The 18,663-nt window shown below is 48.6% G+C and overlaps 8 protein-coding genes and 1 non-coding gene across 9 annotated transcripts; 5 read left to right on the plus strand and 4 right to left on the minus strand.

The window, feature by feature from the left end:
* Nucleotides 1-205: 205 nt before the first annotated feature.
* AtWU_r5 lies at nucleotides 206-321 on the plus strand. Its single transcript, XR_004775232.1, has one exon. It is a non-coding gene; the product is annotated as a 5S ribosomal RNA (ribosomal RNA).
* A 2,320-nt stretch (nucleotides 322-2,641) lies between these two features.
* On the plus strand, nucleotides 2,642-3,699 carry AtWU_01552 (NAD(P)/FAD-dependent oxidoreductase; the record flags this gene model as incomplete). Its single annotated transcript, XM_035496666.1, has 2 exons — nucleotides 2,642-3,039; nucleotides 3,105-3,699. 2 exons carry the CDS (start codon nucleotides 2,642-2,644, stop codon nucleotides 3,697-3,699), a joined length of 993 nt encoding a protein of 330 aa, XP_035352559.1.
* Nucleotides 3,700-4,479: 780 nt separating this feature from the next.
* AtWU_01553 (major facilitator superfamily protein) lies at nucleotides 4,480-5,135 on the minus strand (the record flags this gene model as incomplete). Its single annotated transcript, XM_035496667.1, has 2 exons — nucleotides 4,480-4,881; nucleotides 4,941-5,135. The coding sequence occupies 2 exons, from the start codon at nucleotides 5,133-5,135 to the stop codon at nucleotides 4,480-4,482; spliced, it is 597 nt and encodes a 198-aa protein (XP_035352560.1).
* Nucleotides 5,136-6,697: 1,562 nt separating this feature from the next.
* AtWU_01554 (uncharacterized protein) lies at nucleotides 6,698-8,245 on the plus strand (the record flags this gene model as incomplete). The annotated part of the gene is made up of 1 exon (XM_035496668.1): nucleotides 6,698-8,245. The coding sequence occupies one exon, from the start codon at nucleotides 6,698-6,700 to the stop codon at nucleotides 8,243-8,245; it is 1,548 nt and encodes a 515-aa protein (XP_035352561.1).
* Nucleotides 8,246-8,552: 307 nt separating this feature from the next.
* Nucleotides 8,553-9,143, minus strand: AtWU_01555 (uncharacterized protein; the record flags this gene model as incomplete). Its single annotated transcript, XM_035496669.1, has 1 exon — nucleotides 8,553-9,143. The coding sequence occupies one exon, from the start codon at nucleotides 9,141-9,143 to the stop codon at nucleotides 8,553-8,555; it is 591 nt and encodes a 196-aa protein (XP_035352562.1).
* Nucleotides 9,144-10,388: 1,245 nt separating this feature from the next.
* Nucleotides 10,389-12,194, minus strand: AtWU_01556 (MDR family MFS transporter; the record flags this gene model as incomplete). The annotated part of the gene is made up of 2 exons (XM_035496670.1): nucleotides 10,389-11,814; nucleotides 11,869-12,194. The coding sequence occupies 2 exons, from the start codon at nucleotides 12,192-12,194 to the stop codon at nucleotides 10,389-10,391; spliced, it is 1,752 nt and encodes a 583-aa protein (XP_035352563.1).
* A 1,482-nt stretch (nucleotides 12,195-13,676) lies between these two features.
* On the plus strand, nucleotides 13,677-15,653 carry AtWU_01557 (homeobox and C2H2 transcription factor; the record flags this gene model as incomplete). The annotated part of the gene is made up of 1 exon (XM_035496671.1): nucleotides 13,677-15,653. The coding sequence occupies one exon, from the start codon at nucleotides 13,677-13,679 to the stop codon at nucleotides 15,651-15,653; it is 1,977 nt and encodes a 658-aa protein (XP_035352564.1).
* A 910-nt stretch (nucleotides 15,654-16,563) lies between these two features.
* Nucleotides 16,564-17,032, plus strand: AtWU_01558 (ribonuclease Ms; the record flags this gene model as incomplete). Its single annotated transcript, XM_035496672.1, has 2 exons — nucleotides 16,564-16,578; nucleotides 16,640-17,032. The coding sequence occupies 2 exons, from the start codon at nucleotides 16,564-16,566 to the stop codon at nucleotides 17,030-17,032; spliced, it is 408 nt and encodes a 135-aa protein (XP_035352565.1).
* Nucleotides 17,033-17,280: 248 nt separating this feature from the next.
* On the minus strand, nucleotides 17,281-18,615 carry AtWU_01559 (amidohydrolase; the record flags this gene model as incomplete). The annotated part of the gene is made up of 1 exon (XM_035496673.1): nucleotides 17,281-18,615. The coding sequence occupies one exon, from the start codon at nucleotides 18,613-18,615 to the stop codon at nucleotides 17,281-17,283; it is 1,335 nt and encodes a 444-aa protein (XP_035352566.1).
* Nucleotides 18,616-18,663: the final 48 nt, after the last annotated feature.

Consider the following 18,663-nt stretch of genomic DNA (forward strand, 5'->3'; position numbering starts at 1 on the left):
GGAAATTCGAAGATATAATATATTCGAGTAACTAGCATCATTATCTTTTTGTATGAATGTAATAGAACGGGCCGAGTCCCTAGTCTACCAGGGCATGCCGTAGGAATCTAGATGCTACCCTCAATTGCATGAGTTTGTAAGTAGATTGCAAGGTATCGGACTGCGGAGCATGATAAGAATCTATTAGATGATGATTTTACCACATACGACCACAGGGTGTGGAAAACAGGGCTTCCCGTCCGCTCAGCCGTACTTAAGCCACACGCCGGGAGGTTAGTAGTTGGGTGGGTGACCACCAGCGAATCCCTTCTGTTGTATGTTTTTGTTGGTTCAATGTTCAGTCATCAATCCGACATTTTTGCCAAGATCGAAACTACAAGAGTGCAATAGCAGGTATTGAAGATCGAAAACAAGCTCTGGCAACGTCTAGTACATAGCTAACGGCTCGTGGCTAGAATTTCTGCGTACCAGCCTTTTCTCAGGGAAGCATCCCTCTATGTCGTCCTTGAATCGGCCTCCACGAAATACTCACTGGATCATGCCGTAAGCCATCAACGATCCGCCTCCAGACCGCATTGCCTTCCACACCAGCTGGGTGTTCGAACCGCAGGTTTGCTGCGTCAGGCACAACCACGAATTCGTACTGCATATATAGCCGGACCGCTATATCAGTGCTTTCTAAGTATGTTTCCATCTGCAGCTCGTCTACACATGCTGCATGAATTGGTCGACTATCAACCCTGAGAACGAGATTCTGGCAGAACCCACAAAGCGCTGCCACCTGCCACGCCACACAAAGTCAGTGACCACCATCCAGATATATACTTGCTTTGGTATCCAAGCAATTACAGGCATCCTTGTCAGTGAGACACGTGAAACAAGATGGTTGGAAGAAGCCATGGTTATGGATTGACAAGTGGCCACGCTATACGCAACGGACGTCTAGGCGACTTTAATACTCACTTCAACACAATACACTGCGATAGGTTAGCTTGTACCTCACAGGAAACATGTTTAATGTTCCATAAGACCTTTCTTGTGGCGCTGCACACTAGTTTGCGAACGGCAGCTGTGGCCTTGATTTCCCTGTTGTCCACAGATCCATCTCATTGAACGACCTCGCTTCTCCACCATCCTCCAATTTATGGCTTTTATGATTAGCTACTAATATATGCAGACCAAGTGGGAATCTGGAGGGTGATTACGCTCCAGACAAGTACCGGATATGGTTGCAATGCAAAAGGACCCGGTCTAGGCTCCTGGATCTCGCTATCTACTACCCCCTTGCCAGAGGTCTGGCCAAATTTGAACCTAGGTCCCTACCATGGTATTGCGGGCGATCGAAGAGATAAGAATTAATTTATTGAATATGTTGAACCTCTCTTTAACGTTACTCATATTTGCAATAAATTTGTCGCAAGAGGTTCAACCCATCGATGTCCTCGGCTAAGGGCGTCGGTTCGTGAGTGGCCCAGCGATGCTTGTGACCGAGACCATGCCCAGCTCTATAGCAAGGAGGTGCTATATGGACGAGTAAAGACACCGCAAAAGGTTCTATGGAAAAGGATAACCAAGTGTGCGATCTGATTTCGTAGCGGTTTGCAGGGAATGGGGATTACTGACCCGGCACCTCCACTCCAACCCAACCCAAAGTCCAGTTACGGCTCCTTTGACGCAGTTGCATCTAACACCCCAAGGTAAAATTAGTATATATTACACGGCGCGCACATCAAGTGGAGCATCTTGAAGGAGAAAGAATGGGCGAGAGTAGGCAAATCACCATCACATCAATAATGAGGTGGGGTTTGGCATTGCTGACATGGCAGGATCTTTAAAGGAAAATCAATCGACGTGTAAAGTCATAATCAAGTACTCCACAGTAAGCAAGCCAGATGAGGATGTTGTTCAATCTTGGAATATCCTTGTAAACAGAGAGCCGTGCGGCTTTGTTATTTTCAAACCCTTCCTGGTCTCCAACTGACCGGTCGGATTTGTTCGGACTTCGAGGCGCGGACAGACACCCCTGGTGTTTTAGTGCGAATGCCAGAGGTTCGCCAACAACTCAGGTCGACAGGGATATGTGTCCGGTGGAGCATGAATTCAGAGCTAGCAATACAGCAGGTACATATAAGTATTGGAAAGCAAACATTGTGATATTCCAAAAAAAAAAAAAGGTTTTATGGTCTGGTAATTGGTAGCTAGGAAAAGATAATGTATAATAATGTGCTGAATACCGATCTCATATAATTAGGTTATAGTATACCAGGAATATCATATCTTACCAGGAATGAGGTTGATTTACTGTTTTATTATTCAGACAATCCATCCCATCACTGCAAAGTGATTGTGAATACTGAAAAGGAAGTGTTGCCTACTTCCCATTCCTTTCTTGATCTCCTATTTACCCCTGTTAGAGATGTGGGCCCAGCCTTTGTTCTTTTAACGGGGTAAGATTTTAGACCAGCGTTTAGTTTCCCCAACAGCCTTTCTAACACCCCCGCCCCCGTTAACCCCACCGACCAACACCTTCTATGCGATCATTTAAGCAATGAGTCGATCCTGGTGAATTTTCTCTTTCTCCCCTTCACATATTTCCCGTTCACCACTGACCTCACAAAAAGGAACTCCCAACGTGATAACAATGCCTGCCGACCTTGTCGACGTTCTCATCATTGGCGGCGGTCCCGCTGGTTTAACAGCAGCCCTCACTCTTGCACGACAATTACACACAGCGATCCTCTTCGATAATCAGTCCTACCGCAACGGCAATTCCTCCTTTATGCACATGATCCCAACATGGGATCACAAAGATCCTGCTCAATTCCGAGAGAAGGCTCGCCAGGAGATTTTCTCGAACTATTCCACTATTCGCTTGGAGAATGCAACTATCGCAAAGGCAGAGAAGAAAGACGACGCTCTTTTCAAAATAACAGATGAGAATGGAAGTTCTTGGGAAGGAAGGAAATTGATCCTTGCCACTGGATCCCAGGACATTTTCCCACCCATTCCCGGCTATGCTGATGCCTGGGGAAAGCGCATGTGAGCTCCATATTCCATGGCTCTCCACGTGCTATCCTAGATCTGAGCTAATTCTTTGGAAATAGCTTCCACTGCCTCTTCTGCAAAGGATACGAGGACCGCAGTGCAAAGCGAGCAGGCATTCTAGCCATCCAGTCCGCCGCAAATGTACCGATGGCGATGCACCAGGCGGAAAATGCTGCCCAGCTGGCCGAGCAGGTTACCATCTATACGAATGGACAAGAGGCCCTTGAATCCCAGTTGGCTGCTATATTAGCCGATAAGGGTAGTAAAACAGTGTTCAAGGTCGACAATCGTGTAATAACCGGTGTGTCGCTCAACGGGGACGATCTGAGTAATAAAGCCTCTGTTCAGGTCCAGCTTGCCGATGGTAGCCAGGTCGAAGAAGCTTTTCTCGTTCATAACCCTGACACGCAGGTCAAGAGCACCCTCGCTACTCAGTTGGGTCTGGACCTCGCACCTAGCTTTGTTCCCGGTACGGGCGATATAGCTGCCGCAGCCCCTTTCTATCAGACCAGCATCCGGGGTGTGTTTGCTGCGGGCGACTGTATGACTCCGTATAAGGTGGTTGCGGGCGCCATTTCTAGTGGATGCAATGCGGCTGTTGCGGCTTCAGCGCAGCTGCTTGCGGAGAAGCATGGCCACCAGCCGCTTTTCTAATTCTAACGTTTGGTGAAGATTCTAGATGATATGAGGGCTATACTATCCTAGTCAGATGTTACAAGAAAAGGAAGGTGATGGGAAGCGGAACATCTGTAAATTCTATACAGAAATTGAACATATGTCCAGAACCTGTAGAAAAGGCTAATTGGTGTCGTTCGAGATAGGGTCCTTGAAAGGCATGTAGGCAGCTAAACACCGATTGTCCAGGATGGTGGATTACACAGCCTCAGCCTACACAAAATGGCTAGGGAGGCTTTGCAAGGATACTTCCATGAGACATAGCAAATGACAAATATGGCAATGATAGGAAGGAAGGCGCTGTAAACAAGCTTGTTTAGGACCCGTGGTTCCATCGCCCTATTGATTCGGCCAAACGCCGAAACGGGGCAAAATTTCGCCGTTTAAGGCAACTGATTTCCCGTCCCCGCACCTGCTCGGCGACTGCCATCCGATCGCGATTTTAAACAAGAGCTGAACAATCCTGACCTCAAAGACATACCCACCGACCGTCTTAAAACTACATTGCTTCAAGGTGTTTCCAGTCGCCCCGTTTATTATACAAGACTATTACGGGCTTTTGTTGATAATGGACCCTCCTCAACCCTTACCCAGGAGGTCTCCTACACGGTCGGTTCGAGAGAACATTTTCCAGTTACTCCATAGAATCCATCATCGAAATGTGTATTGATATTATTGATGCAGTATTATTGTTAGTCATTAGACTATCTATTTTTTTAGTCTTGTCAAATGCATAATAACAATTTTTGGTATTATGAGTCAATAGCAATCATTGGTAATCATACCAAAAGCGTATCCGCGAGTCCACTTGACAGCCATAACGTTCGCATCTCTCCATGGGACCCGAGAACTATGCCAATCCAATGTTTTGCCAACTTCAACTTTTCGGAGTGTTTCTGTGGCGGCCGTCAGATCATCCGCAAGGAAGAATAGCCTCGTACTGAGGATACTTTTCTGGCAGATATTGGTTATAACGTCCGTTATCTGCTCGACATCCATTCCCACGAAAGGCGAGCAGAACATGTCGTCGACTGGGGGAACACTGGCTGATTCGGAAGTCAGGGAATCGAGGGCGTGTATAATGTTGGTGTCTAAGAGTATCAGACCGGGGGGAAGACTTCGGTCGCTCGCGTATGCTTCGCTAAATATATCAGAGAGCATCTAGGATAATAGTGTTAGAACGGATGCGACTGTGTTGGAGACGATTGAGTAAGTCTTACGTATGGAGGGATGGATTCCTCCATGCAAATTATGCACACCAGTTGCTCGAGTGGATCAATCGGAGGTGGGATGATCGACATCCTCCTTTTCGTCTGGATAGTGAGGCTGCGGGTCGGCTCTACAGGGACTGGTGTCACCTGGTTGGAAGTAGAGCCGTTTGGCTTCGTCAGGATTGGCAGATTACTGGTGGACATTTTGTTGTTGTTAGGTTCGTAGTATTGAATAACGACAAGATGCTGGTCCTTTAAACTGACCATCTGCAAACCAGGAACAAAGGGGTCGGAGTCTCCCAGTAATTAGTAGTAGCAAATGAAAAAGTCGGATAAAGGAGACTCGAAGCCAAACAAGCCTAAATATTCTTTCATAGAGGCTTCTACCGTCTTTTATTGGCGACTTGCCTTAGCAACAAGTAGAAAAGAGACGGATATTAACGACATACTGGACATTCTCGCAAAGTGCCCCGTTAGCTGCGCTGAGTCTCCTTGTTTGGTTCTCAACATGACCTTAGATCGTATAGAATGATGCCAGATACACAAGAAATGACACGGTCTTTTGGATCACTATTGGGGAATGAACATAATGAGGACACAATAAGGCGTGAAGAGACAAATGAACATTTGTATGTTGGGGGTTCTCTCCAAGGATTGTTCATTAATTGCATGAGATGCGTAGGCCCGGCACATGAAAAGTTCAAAGGATGATCTTGACAAAGTTTCACAGATAAAGTCACACAAACACGCGGGGCAGAGGAGGTACATTGGAATGGGTCTGGTGCCACTGTTTTGCTGAAATGAATGGCCTACAATAAAAGACCTTGAACTATTCATATTACACAATATTGGGAAATTCCATGACAAGGCAAGGAACATTCCTTCCCGAACCGTGACGCCAGGAAGAGGTTGCAGTAATAGATGCATAGTTAATTGATTCCTGCAACTCTTAAATCCATGCTAACTACTCCTTCAATTCTCATTCGATAATTATATCCAAACTGAGCTGTAGTAGAATTTAAGTCTAAGTTCACCTCTCTCGTGGATGATAGCCCCCTCCGAATGTAACAAAATGAAATTACCCAAACGTAAGATCGTCTCAGATATTCACTCCAAACTATTCCATCTATATCAAGCAAGGGATGTGGCAGAAATGATACTCTAGAGAGAAAAGTCCCTTCAGTCTGTCTCAGTTTGGCACCTAATTAACCCGGGAGACATCAGTATCACTTTCTCTAGGCAGCATATGAAGGCTTGAAGACACAGAGTGAAGAATTATTGAAAGTCATTACCTCCCCTTCAGTTTCAGTTAGCAGCCTAGTAACTTCATACTCAGACGTACGTAAACCCCATTAACAATGGCATACAATGTCCTACAATTGGCGGAGCGAGAAGATGCATTCTCTAAAAGCACATGAACTGCTTGTTGGATTAATTAACGTGAGTACCAGTGCGTCCAGGCGAAGGGCATGAATATTATGGTGCCACTACAATGGGATTGCTGCCTTGGGTGCACTACAACTGGCCCCTGGCTTGTTACTATCCGCACAATATATAAACCGGGGACGAAGCAGGTCCGGACCTACGAAGTCATTAGAACCCACCTGCATTAACAACCACAGCATACTAGAATGCTTGATCGTTTGCCTGATATAGTGCTGCTGCAGATTTGGGAATGCCTTGGCCCCGCGGCCCACAGTGTCTTCTCCAACGACCAAGGCTGGTACATTACCCCTCTGCTGCGGGTCTGCTGGCGACTCTACACAATGTTCATGCCCCTTGTGCACCAAGCGTTCCATATCCACACAGGCTCTTTCCCAAGATTTGAGAACACCCCATATCTTCCATTTATTGTCTCTGCCACACAGAACACATGTCGGTATATTCACATTGCATCTGCCATTCAAATCCTTAGCGTAGAGGATCTGTTCGTTGGCCGAATTCCCAAGACGCCTCTTCCTCTCGACTCCGTGCTCCTCGAAGCCCTCTTGCAATCTCTCAAGACACTTCCTGACCAGGTATGCTGGTGGCGTGAAGCACTGGAAGCCGGCCGTGAAGATGCATGGTTCTCCATTCTGCTGCTCCAACTGCCCAATTTGCGCAAGCTGGAGCTCAAATACCTTGACGCAAATTCACCATACCTGCAGTCCATTCTATCGCGGCTGACTGACCCAAATGACCCTCTCACAGGTCTTACCCAGCTATCAGAGCTGAACTTCAGCCCTCAGATGCCTGTTGACTGCTCATATTTATCTAGCTTCATACCATTTACCCAGCTCCCTTCAATACGGAAGATTCGCCTTGTTAGAGCCATTGATAACTACCAACTCCCATCATTCAGAGAAGAAGGCGATGCAACCGACTTGCTTGACGCATCATCTCTTCCCCCGATACTTCCGCTGTATCAATCTTATTTCCATTCGAACCTAACGCACCTTACCCTCCACGGCTGCTCCACCATTGCAACACTCCCAAGCCTCCTTACACGCCTCCCCAAGCTCAAATCCCTCATCTACCGCCACTACGACAGCGGGCTACCACAAGTCAATACGCAAGCCACCACCGATTATACCAACCAGGATGCTGGGATAAATACCTCAATGCGCCAGGCATCACGCGTTGCTCAAACAACGCATGTCGCTACTTCAACTCCGATCAATATTTTGAACCCAGCTGAGCTGTACCTTGGTCTGACTGAAGCGTCTTGCAACTCCCTTCAAGAACTCTGGGTGACTATCGAGAGATCTTTCCGTATGAAGGAATACGAGAGACGTACGCAGGACCTTCCAGGAATTCCTATCGGGGACCTAGGGGTATTTCACTCGCTACGGCAGGTGCGGATTCGTTTGGATAATCTCCTAACAGTGGTGCGGAATGGTGGCAGTCCCAAAAACGGCATTTTCTCCAATGTCTGGGTGGGTAATGATTTATGGGATGTCTTGCCTTTGAGTCTGGAAGGACTGTTTTTGGAGGATTGTGATCGGGGAATATTACCTGTCTTAGCAAGCCAGCTGAGAAAGGTATTGGAGAGTCAGGTAGGGATGAAGGAGTATGTTTTGTTCCCTTTGTTGAAAACGGTCGTGTTGCAGCAGCCGATCGACGAGGTGGACCGCGTGCCTTTCGTGTGTCCACCGAATATACCCCACCACTCGCTAGAGGCGTTTCAGCTGGAATATAATCATCGGAAGGCCGCGAATGATATTCAGCCAGATATATACGCTCTGTTGATGGTGTTGAAGAAGAGATTTACTACGTTTGATGTAGAACTGAAGGTGCTTGATAAATGGGACAGAGACGAGACTTTCCCTATGTAGAAGGCAGTTTCGACTCTTTGCAACATTATCATTATAGTCTCAGGATAGCGTAATACGAACAATTAAACATGGAACTCTTACATTTGACCACAAGTAAGTAGACACATTGGACAAATCAAAACATGAGGAATCGGTGCGCCCAGTTTTCTCTTTCCATCTCCCATCAATACCAGTCTCTATCCAGATCACTATTCCGAACACTCAGAGAATCCACAGTCTTGAGAACGAAGTCTGTCAGGAAATAGAGAGCCTTATCGTAGACCGGTCTGGCAAAGAGCACGAAGGATTCACTCAGCAGTATAAACTGCTAGTCAGATTCATCTGAGTCCAGCCAAGACATACCCAACAAGTCGATGAAAATGGGATCCCAACCATAGAGTTCCTTAAGGTCAGACTTAAGACGTGTATCCGGCTCAAAGTTGAGAGGGATGGATGACATCCACTGCTTCACGATTTCGATGTCTTTATAATCGTGAAAAACGTTTTGTTCGTTGAACCAGAACTGTTCCACCGCAAGCTTTCCATCCTCGGCTTCATCCTCTGTGTTCAGCCTCTCCCTGTACAATCGCAGATCCACCCCAATGGCTATAACCCCGTATACCGGTTGGAGAGTCGGGAATTTTGCTCGGATGTTCGTAAAGGCGCGGATCAGCGTCGCAACATGTTTTCTCTCGATAGCCTCCCAGCCCTTGCCGTCCCTGTCGTAGTAAGAATTGTGGGGATGACAGCTGAGCCAAAGAATGGAGGTTGGAGGAGCCGACCAATACTCTGTAGTTCCGGGCACATCTTGGCTCGCCCGTATAAAATGTTTGAACTCCGCGCGATTTAAGTCAAGAGTGACAGTAGTGACGCTGAAGCCATCGGGTAAGGTGCTATGGGATTGGGTGGGGGCTGCCATCGTGACTGCTTTCCTTTTTCGTGTTGTCACGTGCATTGGAAAGAAGGATGGAGTGACGGCAGTGTGATTATAAGTAACTGCCGAGGTCAAGCTGCTGCACTGATATGCACTTACAGGCAGTGAAATATGGAAGATGAATGGTTGATCTATTTATAGACGTTCATTGAGATATATGGTTTCCATCCAGTGACTAGCACAAAGCTTTTGTCTTCGTAGTGAAATATAATTTGTTATTCATAGAGGATGTGCCTAGTAGTGATAGTTGGAACGTGCCTTGGTCAATATTGGTTTAGTAACTGCTAACTTTAACCATAAAAGTTAGGCCTCTTGTTCTACGGTCACCAGACTTGGTTGCTAGACTCATAGCTACCATTGACTGGGACTTTTCGTTAATTGACAAAGGTTCTCACCTGTTCCTATCACAATCCAAAATTGATCAGACATGTATAATCACTAGTAGACACACGACCTGAGACAGTATAGCGCCAACTCAAAGCCCACAGGGGGTTCAAACCCCCAGATTTGAGGATGCACTCGACCAAACTCCGCGTGTCACAGGTAATTTCCTATTTAGCTATCGAAGTGAATCATAGAGAAGTGCTAGCCACTCCAAGACATGAATTGTTCACATGTAGGGAATGCTACTTCCTTTTAACTGCTTTCAAAAGAGGCTTTGTCCGCTTTTGTCCGCTTTTGTCAAAAGCCTTTGTTTGTTTGCCTTTCCGCGTTCCCGGTTTTCATACGTCCTTATATTGACTCTCTCACCTGGAACATTTACAATATGTTGCTGCTAACCAGTGAATAGATCATGCGTGTGGGCTACGTTCGACTCTTTTTCTCTATTTGAGGCTCACTTATAGAGCTTATATATAGTAGAATCATAGATGAATACACAAGAACTTGGATGGAATATTATTAATGTTGCACGGGCCTACCACCCCAGACACTCATCGGCGCAGACCTGTGCACAATCTCATTGTGACTTTGGGTCTCTGCTCCTAGCGCCTGCAACCTCTCTCTACAAGATGGTTGTCTCGCAGGCCCTTTTTTTCTAGGCATTGCGTCTAGGAGATGGGACAGAGTTAGCGTACTTAGCATCTGAGCTGCTTATATTACCGGATATATCCAAAGGGTCATGGTCAAAAAGACCAAAGGTAGTTTGCTGCGTGGCATAATTAACTCATACATTATGAGTGATTACTCATTCTATTAGAAATAGATAGAAGATTGACCAGGCCCATTTCCTCACGGAGCAGGTTGATTTGCCTGGGCCCCCTCTTTCTCCTTCTCCTCCTCCTCCATACTGAACTTGGTATCCAACTCCTTCCGCAGCGGAATCTCCTTCTCCACAACGACCAGCAAAAACGCCAGCCCAGCGAAAGCCATAGAAACATACCACACCGTCTTAATAGCATCAACATAAATACTAACCACCCGTGCCCTCGTCACTGCATCTGTAATCGAATCTATAAAAGCCTTCGTAGCAGTCTCATATGCCTTCCCGTCCTTCAACTGCTCCGCAACACTCGAGTCCCCAACCCTCCCCAACAACGCATTCACCCGATTATTGAACGCCGCTGTAGGAATAGTCGCACCCCATATAAGCCCAAAACTGCGAATAAACGCCCACGTTGAAGTTGAGAGCGCCGTATCTGCTTCCGTGAGCGACGCCTGCACGGCAGGAAGGAGGACGGGCAGGGCAAGACCTGTCCCCACCGCACTAGGAATCTGAAATCCGACCCATTGGCCCGTACTCGCGTGAGCTTTTAGTAGAGTCAACAGCCCGAAACCGATGATCATGAACGCGAAACCAGCATGTTGAATGGGACGGTAGCGGCCCAGTTTGGAGAGTAAACCGCCCGCGGTGATGGCAGCCGGGATCATGAACAGAATAGTAGGGAGGAGTTGGACGCCCGAACGGCTGGGTGAAGCGGCAAGAACAGCCTGGAAATAGACAGGGAGGAAGTACATGACCGCGATGGCGGAAAGGCTGTGCAGGAAGGTGAGGCCGAAGGCCGTAGCGGACGTGCGGTTAGCAAAAAGGTGTAGCGGCATGGTGGGGTTCGGGCAGTATCTCGGGGAAGCTTCGTAGAGGAAGAAGACAGCGAATCCAACGAAGCCAAGGACTAAGGGGACGATGACGCGGAAGGAAGACCAGGGGTATTGGCTACCACCCCAGGAAAGAGCGATCAGGACGGAGATCATAGCGAGGACGAAGAGGGTGTTGCCGAGCCAGTCGATGTGTTTCAAGCGCTGCAGGTAATCGGGAGTGCTGTCGAACTTTACGCGCAGGAAAAGGAACAATGTTACCATAGCGGCAGCGCCGATGGGGACATTGAGGTAGAATACCCAGCGCCAGGTGGTATATTGGACTATGAGGCCCCCGAAGAGAGGGCCAAGTGTGGTTCCGATGGCGATAAGGCCGAACATGAGACCTAAGTAGCGGCCTCGTTCGCGAAGGGGTAGCAGATCGCAGACGATAATTTCGATGAGTACGTTGATGCCCCCTGCACCAATACCTTGGATTAGTCGACCGGCGATTAGCATGTCGATGTTGCTGGCGCCGCCTGATATGCCGCTGCCTAGGGTAAAGGTCGCCGTGCTGATTATCATCGGCCATCTGCGACCGTAGATGTCGGCGATCTGGCCGAATAATGGCTGAAATGCTGTCCTGCGATAATGTCACGTTAGCCGAGACACAGTGTGTATGATGAGCGGTCCGTACTGAGTAAGGTAGAATCCATTGACCACCCATACGTAAAGATTGGCACCCCCAAGGTCTGCTGTAATGGTCGGGAGAGCAGTGGAGGTGATGGTCGCCTCCAATGAAGTCAAAAGTCCGGAGAGCGCGAGCGCCGCGATGATCGCAAAGAAGCGAAAGGACTTTTTCTCGGTCGCTAGTTGGGGCGCTTCGTCGTGCTCTCTATGGTTCTGCTTCTCGGCGATTATCTCCTTAGAGGAGACTTCCCCTGTTACATTGGGTGTGATGCTTTGCTCTGGCTCAGCGGCGGACCTTGTTGTGAAAACGTTCTGCGCCAAGTTGGCAGTCATTGTCTAAGAGAGATAAGCCCTGACGCTTATTGTGGGAATAGAAAGATATCTTATTCCAGTTGAAAGAGATTTCTGGAATTTATTTGTATAGGCTCGAGAAAAGACATGACTAAAACATTCTAGGCTTGCGGCCAAAGTAGACTACGTATAACGCTTCATGAACAGCATCCTGCCCAACTCGATCTGTCCCAAACCCTCCAATGAAAACGCCAAACAGTGTACATATTGGGTGAAGGCAGTGTTCAACTATGGAAAAATAGGAGTGCAGTTTAAACAGAGTGTTGGCAAATCATCCGGATGATATTCAGCGTACAGATCCGGCGAGTTAGGAAAGATTGGGGAACGGATGATGACAGGATCCGGGGAGGAAGGGAAGGAGTGAGGCGGAGTCGCACAGATCCGAGCCGAGCAAGAACGGATGATGGATGATCTGTTGGATTGAAGGTAAGAAGAGTGTTCAGACTTATGGGTGGACGAAAAACCCTCTTGTGAGAAAAAAGAAAAAAGAAAAAAGAAAAAAAGAAAAATAAATCAAAACCAGTCATGTCGAGCTTTCTTCGGCACCAGTTTCATACTATGTAAATAGCTCCACCGGGGTCCGTCGCAGACTAGACGAGCTCCAACCAATGTCTCGAGTGCTTAATCTCGGACCTGCTCACCACATCCCCGTCAAAAACCATAGACAATATGCGACCCCTGTATTTTGAAGCAAACCGACCAATGACTCGGTGATCGTGGTAGAACAGATGGCCTGAGATATACTAGTTCATTCGAGCCGCGAATTTCCAGTAGATTAAGCACTACAGACATACCCAGAGGCAAACAACCTTCCAGTTATCACAGAGCTGCAAAGCATCCCAGCGTAGCCCAAAGCTACGTAGAGCCTTCTACCACTAGACAGTGGCGTCTGTTTCAACTGCTGCCCTAACTAGTTAGTAGTAATAGCAACAAGCTCAGCGAGGGTGCAGACCTCACCGCCCTATAGACCGCTCAGAACTGGCAGAAACTAGCGAACCTCGGAGCAAAAACCTCGGATATAAGCGGATTTAAGCCATTCCAGCCCAGGAACCACCAGTCGAGAATCTGTGATTATTTTGGGCGGTGAAGGGGGTAGTTCTGCGGGAATGTTGTTGCGGCCTCAGGCCTCAATGAAGGATTTGCGCCCCCCAATCCAAATGCACAGAGCGAGAGTCCAGCTTGAATAGATGCTCCACTTCCCTTCCTCTCTACTAGTACTAGTCTGGTAGCTAGCTAAAGAGCAAGAGTGTTTCGGTATCGCTGCCCCGACTTTGCCCCGAGTTCCCGACCGAGGCCGCCCGCAGATTGCGAGTTGACTCAACCCCGCTGCGGACACTGAGATAACTTGAATCGCCTTTCATGAAACATCATCACATGTTCCTGTTTCCCTTCCATTACAACTGATTCTTTGACATTCATTTACCGCCTGGAGTCGGTTTCACGTCCGGAAACATACCGCAGTTAATGGTCAACTCAGACCTCCACGAGCCACCGTTCAGCTACTGCTCTCACTCCCATGAGGAAGATGTGGCCCCAACCTACTTGGATTCGGGCGAAGTTAGCCCTATGATGCATGATTCATACCCAGGAGTTCTATCTTTTGACCCTTCAAGTCTCCGGTATCCAGTGGACGAACGATTCGATGGCAACCAGCATATGCCTCATTTGCACAATGTTACAGAAACCTACGACTCCTTCGGGCAAATAAGTCTAGATTCATCTATAATGCAGAATGATCCTCTACACGAGTTTGTCCGTGCGGATTGCATTTCCCCTGAGTCCTTATATGATTCCAGCTGCCCTGAAGCATGGAGCATGGCGTCTCTAGATACAGGAGCTTTTATAGGTGAAAGGACAGTGGACGCTCCTTCGGCGCTTGCATCCGGTGCAGAGTACGAACAGGGTGGGCGCAAGCGCAAATCTCATTATTATCCGAGAGAGATAGTTCGCATTCTGAGAGATTGGCTTGACCAACGCCAGGAGCGTCCGCTTGCAACTAAAGAAGAGCGCGAAGAGCTTCTGCAGCGCACAGGATTGACGCGGGCTCAGTTCCGCAACTGGCTTGCAAACACTAAACGTCGGGAAAAGGTTCGATTGTCTACGCTACAACAGAATGAGTCGTTACCACCGGGTGCTGTTGACATCCCGCATCAATCTGTGTCGCAGATGACACCTTTCGAGCGCTGGAAATATTCCCCACCTGAACATGAGCCTGCTGCACCGAGCGACATAGCTCAAGCGCTGTCGAACCTTGCACCCGGCTCTCACGCAGAACTAGCGACAGGTTCAGTGAATTCTACAGCACATTCATTAGATTCCGGGACCAGCCAAGATTCCCATCCTGGCCATTGGGATATTTTCCAAACACCATCTGTTGGCAGCCACCAAACCAGTAGATCTTCCAGCTCTAGTATATCGATTGCATCTGCCTTCTCCCAGCGCTCATTACCGCGCTCTAGTTTGCCAGGTCAAAGCAACTATCGCCGTCATCGTCGCCGCCGCCAGCAGCGAAGCAAGGCACCAGCTCTTCCTAACAATCTAGCTCCACCTCACGCTCCAGAGCTTCGTCGCTTTCAATGTACCTTCTGTACTGATACGTTTAAAACTAAGTATGATTGGCAGCGACATGAAAAGTCCCTTCATCTGTCCCTAGAGGAGTGGACCTGCTCGCCCTTTGGCGGTATTGTCCCTCTGGACGGACACAACGTGTGTGCCTTGTGTCTGGCCATCAACCCGGACGAGAAGCACCTAGATCTCCATGAGTATTATCTATGCCATGAGAAGGGCCGACAGGAGCGAACCTTCTCCCGAAAGGATCATCTCCACCAACACCTACGCCTAGTTCACAATGTCAAATTTGGATCATGGATGGAGAGCTGGAAGACTAGCATCAATGAGATACAATCAAGATGTGGTTTTTGTGACACGAATCTCAACACCTGGACAGAGCGTGTAGAACACCTTGCGACACATTTCAAGGCTGGAATGGACATGCGCCAGTGGCAAGGAGATTGGGGATTTGAGACGGCCGTACAAGGCTTGGTGGAAAATGCTATGCCACCATATCTAATCGGTCAGGAGCGGTTAACGACAAATCCTTATAGTGCCAAGTCCGCCAAGGCGCTGGAGACAAGCTTCGAGGCCGACAGCCCGGCTGTTGCAGGGACGGATCTCGTCGAGGACGTCAATCACTGGCGTATCCTGGAACGTGAACTTACAGATTATATCAAAAGTCAACTGGAGATTGGTGTTATTCCTCTTGATTCCACGTTACAAGATATGGCTCGCATGATCGTCTATTCCTGTGACGATCCGTGGAACCAAACCTGTGCGGATAATCCTGTATGGCTGGGCAACTTGAAGCGAGAGGCTGGAGTCGAAGCTTTTCGGTCACGACAGTCGATTATGAAAACTACTGGTGAAAGTGGCGGTCTTGGCTAACGTCTTCGACGCATTTCTGAGAAGGATATCTTTTAAGCGCAGTCATCTTACTGGTTTCCCAATTCACTACATTCCTAGAGCATTGAAGCGATCCCTCACTACTTTTAGCGTCTTCGAGAATTAATAATTAATTAATATATTCTGGCAACTTGCTCCTTAGTGTTTCCAGTCTTAAACCAGTCACCAAAATGCCCTCCGAAGCATTACCATGTCCGGAGAAAAACAACTGACATGTGATGTCGAATTGTGATTGGGCTAATAAAATGTAGTGTGTGTGTCGAATTAATCATGCACCAGAATGGCAATCTAGACACCGCCTGGGAAAGACAACTTATATATATATATTAGCCTCCGAGTCAAGATAAAGACTGTCCCGCGAGGTCCGCAACCCCTCAAGTAGTCATTTCATTAAACTAAACCCAGCTGATAAGCCAGTCCTAACCTCAAATGCTTCCTTCACCGGCTTTCAGCAACAATTGTTGGTTCGGCCACCTCCGTGCCAAAGTTATCGGACGCCATTGGGAGATCCGTTGGAGTTCCTGACGAGTGGAGGGCGCTAAGCAATCTAGGGTCTCGGGTGGAATGCCCTGACGGGTGAAGATCGACAGACCCTGGATCCTGTGGCTGTCGCGACTGGAAGAACGTGCCAGGAACGATGCTATCTTATCGGCTGCTCCGGATGCAATGTAACCTCGGAGTTGGGAGTCCTGCCGTGTGCCGTGTTGGCTGTCCTGTTTGTGGCCTGGTTGATAGGAGGCCTCCGACTAGATGGTCCTGCATGAGGAGGCCTGTAATGAAGGGATAAATAGATCGACCTGTCCGGGGCAGTTGGGGCTTCAGACACATCCTCTTTACATCAATTACCTCTATAAATAGCCTCGAGGCGGTAGCCACAGCACCGACAGTCATCATGGTTCAATTCAAGGTACGGACCGAAAGTCCCCGCCACTCTGACATTATGGGACTAAACTAGGTATTGCAATCAGAGCATCATCGCCCTTCTCCCCCTCTTCCTCTCCGTCTCGCTCGCCTCTCCCTCCGCCAGGAATAACCTCGAAAGCCGCGAAAGCTGCGAGTACACCTGCGGAAGCACCTGCTACTGGTCTAGCGATGTCAGCGCAGCCCAGGCCAAGGGGTACTCTCTTTACGAGTCTGGGAATACTATTGACGACTACCCGCACGAGTATCACGACTATGAGGGATTCGACTTCCCCGTCAGCGGCACTTACTACGAGTATCCTATCATGAGCGACTACGATGTTTATACTGGGGGCTCGCCTGGAGCGGATCGCGTGATCTTCAACGGAGACGATGAATTGGCGGGTGTGATTACGCATACGGGTGCTAGTGGTGATGACTTTGTGGCTTGCTCTTCTTAGGAGGGTGTGGTGTAAATAGACTGGTGTTATGTGAAATGTCAAGTTTATGAGGGTGACAGAATTTCATATTGTGCAGGGAACATATTTGTGGTTCTAACGTGAGAAAGTAGATAGAACGGTAAGGGTGGAAGTGTCTAGGGAAGATGAACTGCGGTCGCATTACTTTCTCTGCTCTACGTGTCTTTCGAGAGGCTACCTATGCGCCTGTTAATGTTTATTTTGAAAGGTAGTGCCCAGACAAGACAATACTACTCTTTAGATGGCGTCAGCCTCACCGGGATGTGCGCATCTTCCTTCAGCGCCTCACAACGGCTTTTATACACACGACCCTCCTTCATCACCCCAAGGACGCATTCCTCCGGCCGGTCGAAGATAGTGACATCCTCAAGCGGATTCTTACTGAGGAAAAGAATGTCTGCCAAAAACCCCTCTTCAATCTGTCCGATCCGCGTTTCCTGACCCATCATCTTCGCCGGGTTGATGGTCGCGCTCTGCAGGACGGCCAGCGGACTGAGAACCTGCGCTCTGAGCGCAAACTCCCCAGTCTGGGCTATACCTAGAGGACCTAGCAGGTCGCTTCCATAGCAGAGAGTGACTCCCGCGTCGGACGCAATTTTCAAGCTCTGCATGCCAGCGCTCAAGACCTCGGTATTCTTAGCCTGTCCATCAGGGGGCAGATATCCCCTCCAACGTTCAGAATCCATCTGCGCATATGAGATAAGAGTCGGAGTCAGGTAGATATCTCGTTCCGCCATGATCTTTGCGACTTCCTCGGTGATGAAATTACCATGCTCGATCCCCTTTACGCCATTGTCGATACAATGCATAATAGCCTTCGGGGTATAGGCGTGCGCTGTAACATAAGTGCCCGCATTTTCAGCACATTCAACCATAGCCTGGATCTCGGCTTTGGTAAACTGCAATTGGTCCAACCGATCTGTCGGGGTCGACACTCCACCGGAGCCCATGATCTTGATGAAATCAGCGCCCGAGCGGATCTCCTCACGAACCGCTGTCATGCATTCCGGCACTCCATTACATATGCGCCCGAGCCCGTTGGTGTGTCCTCCACAGCATTGCACGTGGTCGTGCGCGGCGCGAATATCCCCGTGGCCTCCTGCCTGCGACAGGGCGTGTCCGGCAATGAATAGTCTTGGCCCCGGGAACACGCCGTCCTCAATTGCCTGTTTCAAGGCCAGCTGTGCACCTCCGCAGTCTCGTACGCTCGTGAACCCGCGGTAGAGCATCTGTGTGGCGACGTATGGCTGTCGCAGGAGGGAAACATCGTTGAAATTCCCAAACGCCATGGATAGATCTTTGAAGCCGGGAACGGCGACGAAGTGCACGTGGGCATCAAACAGACCTGGGCAGATGTACATGCCAGTACAATTTATGATCGTGTATTCTTGGGGTGGCGGACCAGGTAAAGACGATGTAATCACACTAATCACTCCCTCACATATCAGCACGTAATGATCTTCCAATATTGTACCGCTTGCGACCTCAACAATATTGGCGTGGGCGAGAATATAAAATCCAGGGTCTGGACGGAGCCAGGGTTTGATATCTGTAGTGGACGCCATGGTGAATGAGGCAGAATGGTGGAATTGAATCGAGAGGAGGAAAGATGG

This window comes from Aspergillus tubingensis (genome assembly GCF_013340325.1).
Source record: "Aspergillus tubingensis WU-2223L DNA, scaffold_3, whole genome shotgun sequence".
Taxonomy (NCBI): domain Eukaryota; kingdom Fungi; phylum Ascomycota; class Eurotiomycetes; order Eurotiales; family Aspergillaceae; genus Aspergillus; species Aspergillus tubingensis.